General features: G+C 34.3%; 1 protein-coding gene across 1 annotated transcript in view; it reads right to left on the reverse strand.

Moving 5' to 3' along the window:
- LOC107700104 (gastrula zinc finger protein XlCGF26.1-like) overlaps positions 1-637 on the reverse strand; it is a gene marked incomplete at its 5' end in the record, with an annotated part of 4,334 nt that extends 3,697 nt beyond the window's left edge. The window contains one exon of the mRNA XM_016501995.1: positions 538-637. Within this exon, the coding sequence (XP_016357481.1) occupies positions 538-637 (100 nt within the window). The remainder of the gene's footprint in view (positions 1-537) is intronic.
- Positions 638-3,458: the final 2,821 nt, after the last annotated feature.

Consider the following 3,458-nt stretch of genomic DNA (forward strand, 5'->3'; position numbering starts at 1 on the left):
GCCGTGTGAGGCATTTTTTATTACGGATGGATGAGCTTTATTTAACTTCTTTTGGACTGATGCATGCAACACCCGCTGACTGCCATTAAACAGCTTGGAAGATCAAAGTCAATTTTTAATATAACTCCGACTGGATTCATCTGAACGAAGGAAGTCATATACGCCTAGGATGGCTTGAGGGTGAGTAAATAATGGGCTAATTTTCATTTTTGGGTGAACTAACCCTTTAAGTGATAGAAATTAATGGTTATCAATACTTATTGTCATAAATGTTACACTAAATATTTTTATAAGGCTACTTATTTTTCATAATTTAATGCATGACACATTGTAAAAATGAAGGCAAAATTTGGACCTGGTTGGTCCTGTGATCTCAACATGTCTGCACACATGGGGCGACCTGATCTATGTCAAACAAAATCACTTTAATCAGGCAACTCATACAGTATTTTTAAAAAAATATCATTTATTTCTGAAAAGTGAAACATTTCAATAAGGAAAAAATGAATGAGTTCACATTTAAGAATACAAACCAACCTGCTTGTTCCTCAGCATATTCTTGTTTCACTCTGAAATCCTCTTCAATCCTCATGTCTTCACTTTCCACTTTAATAAACGCCATCTTTATAATAGTACGTCAACTGGAGTTGTTCTGTGTGTTTGGACACAAACTGTGTGTTTAAGATGACATTGCTTAACAGGAAGAAAAATAAACCCAAATGAAATCTTTGGATGCCTCTCAATCAGCTCCCTAGTTCAGCAGTCAGCGCACTGGCCAGGGAGGTCAGTCAGAGTAACAGTTAATATTCTTAAATGGTCTGAATAGCCAAGCCCTTCCAAAAAAATAGCACATCAAATTATACAGACACTTCATATTTAGTTAAGTGGTAGTTAATGATTTGTAGATCAATTTATAAGATTACAACTTCATGAAAACATTTGCAATTTGTTCAAATTTGTCAGTACACATTGTAAAAGTTTAATTTACACAATTTTGAGCAGCAGCTCAAATGTTTTGCAAATCGCTTTTAAAAAAAGTGAATAATTTTGCTAAGCAATTCATTGAATTGACTTTTTCAAAACGTTCTGGTGTTGTGGTTAACCTGGGGGCTGTTTCATAAAACAAGTTTACCAAAAAAGCCAGGCTTATTTCAGTTAGTCTGACTTAGGGTGCTTTCACACCTGTAGATCGATTGCTTTGTAGATCGATTGCTTTGTTCCGAAACAGGGATTCAGATTATTACAATGTTGCTTTTTATTCTTGGTGCGGTTCGCTTTCACACGGCAAAGTTTCTAAACGGACCAAATTTGTTAATACAAGTCATGCGTGAGTAAACTGTTCTCTCATTGGTCAAAGTTCCACGGGTTATTTTCCGGGATTCCACTTAGCTGTCACGGCTGTCATCCGTCAGGATGCAACGACATCAGTTTGTGATGTCATTATATTAATTTATCACTTTGAGCAGGAGTCCAAGATTCATGGGTAAAACATTTTTAAAATGCACATACTAGGAAGAAGAGCAATAAGACGGCATTTTAAATGGCGAAGACGTGCTCACCCACAGACATTCACTGGTTAATTTTGAAGTATTAGCAAAACAACAAAGCTAATGCTTTTCACGGAACTTACGTAATTACCCATCATACATTGTGTTGTCAGTTGATTTGGTTCAAAATAAATTAGACGAACTGAAATAAGCCTGGCTTTTTTGGTAAACTTGTTTTATGAAACAGCCCCCTGGTGTCCATGTTCAGTTGTTATTTCACCTGCAGATAATAATTTTTTTTATCACATATTCTTCAATTTCTAAAAACCTGTGCAACATGTTCATTCAAAATTTAACTTTATCACTACATGATTTTGGTATTATTGTGTTTTTCCTCTGCATATTATTTTTAACAACATCAGTTTTCCACAATATTTCTTGAATGCAGACAATCAAATAAAAAATGAAAAAATCACTGATGTACTTATTTTGTCTTCTGGGAAACATGTAAGTATTAGCTTCTTGAAGGGCAGTGCTAAATGAAAAAAAAGTTTGCACCCCCTGGTCTTAATGCATTGCATTTCGTTCTTGAACATCAGCAAATGTTTTCACCTTTTGTAATAGTTGTGTTTGAGTCCCTCAAGTTGTCCTTACTGTGAAAAGATGGATCTCAAAATCATACAGTCATTGTTGGAAAGGTGTTAAATATGCATGAGATGCTGGAAAACCTGAGAATGTGCAAGACCTGGAGGACTTTTCTGAAGAATATTGGACAGTTGAACTGCTCAGGACTCTTGAACAACTATCACAAAACATGAAAACAGTTGTGGATCCAGGTAAAGACAGACAAGTTCAGATTCAACGTATGTAAATCTGTATGTTAAGATTTGAATGGGGCAGTTTTTATAAATTCAGTTTTTTTTTTGTCTTGTGGAGTATATGTAAACATCTGTTATGAGAAATAGCTTATTCAGGACAATACGAAATAAAAATAACATGACATTTTTATGATCCCTCTTTTGTTCAAATTTAAATATCTTTGCTTATTCTGCAAACTTAGTCAGAGAATCACCAATTGCTGTTTACATTAATTGTCCATTACAGTTTACATTAATGTATAAATGAAGAAAAAAACATTCAAATTCAAAGTAACCACTTTCGTAATCTAAAAAAAAAAAAAGCTTTTTGGATGTAACTGTAATTTGATTACCACCTATTTAAAGGGGTCATATGATGCGATTTCAATTTTTCCTTTCTCGTTTGAGTGTTACAAGCTCTTGGTGCATAAAGAATGCAGGCAACACAGTATGGTAAGGGACGTAACATTTCCGTCACACGCTTGAGGTATTCGGCCAATCACAACGCACTGGATAGCTGGCCAATCAGAGCACACCTCGCTTTTTCAGACCGATGAGCTTTGTAAAAATCGACGCGTTTCAGAAAGGCGGGGCATAGAGGAAAAACAATAATGTACAGTATGTGGAAAATAATGTGTTTTTTGAACCTTAAACCGCATAAACACATTTCATTACACCAAATACACAAAATACTGTTCTTTTTAGCAGCATCATATGACCCCTTTAAAATTTGAAACAGTCACTCATATTTTGAAATTTAAATTACGTAACTAAGTTACACGTATTCAGTAATTCCCCAACCCTAATGATGAGTTCTGCATTGTTTCATTACTGTACGTCACTGACTCATATTAACAAGCATGCTTGTATTAGCAAGTGAGCATGAGCCACATTTGATTACATTTTATTAAACTTAAATGATATTTTCTCATCAAAAATCTTCTCCTGCAAATATTATGTCACATACTAGCCTACTTCATAAATTAATTATGTGGTTTGCTACATTAAAGCACATGGAAGAAAAAAAAACTTTAATATTGTAATTTTAAGGAAATGGGTATAATATTGTATGACACGTTATCTTGCTGTTATACAGCCACGCAATAATAAAATA

Source organism: Sinocyclocheilus anshuiensis, unplaced genomic scaffold, assembly GCF_001515605.1.
Source record: "Sinocyclocheilus anshuiensis isolate Anshui unplaced genomic scaffold, SAMN03320099.WGS_v1.1 scaffold73, whole genome shotgun sequence".
In the NCBI taxonomy this organism is placed as follows: domain Eukaryota; kingdom Metazoa; phylum Chordata; class Actinopteri; order Cypriniformes; family Cyprinidae; genus Sinocyclocheilus; species Sinocyclocheilus anshuiensis.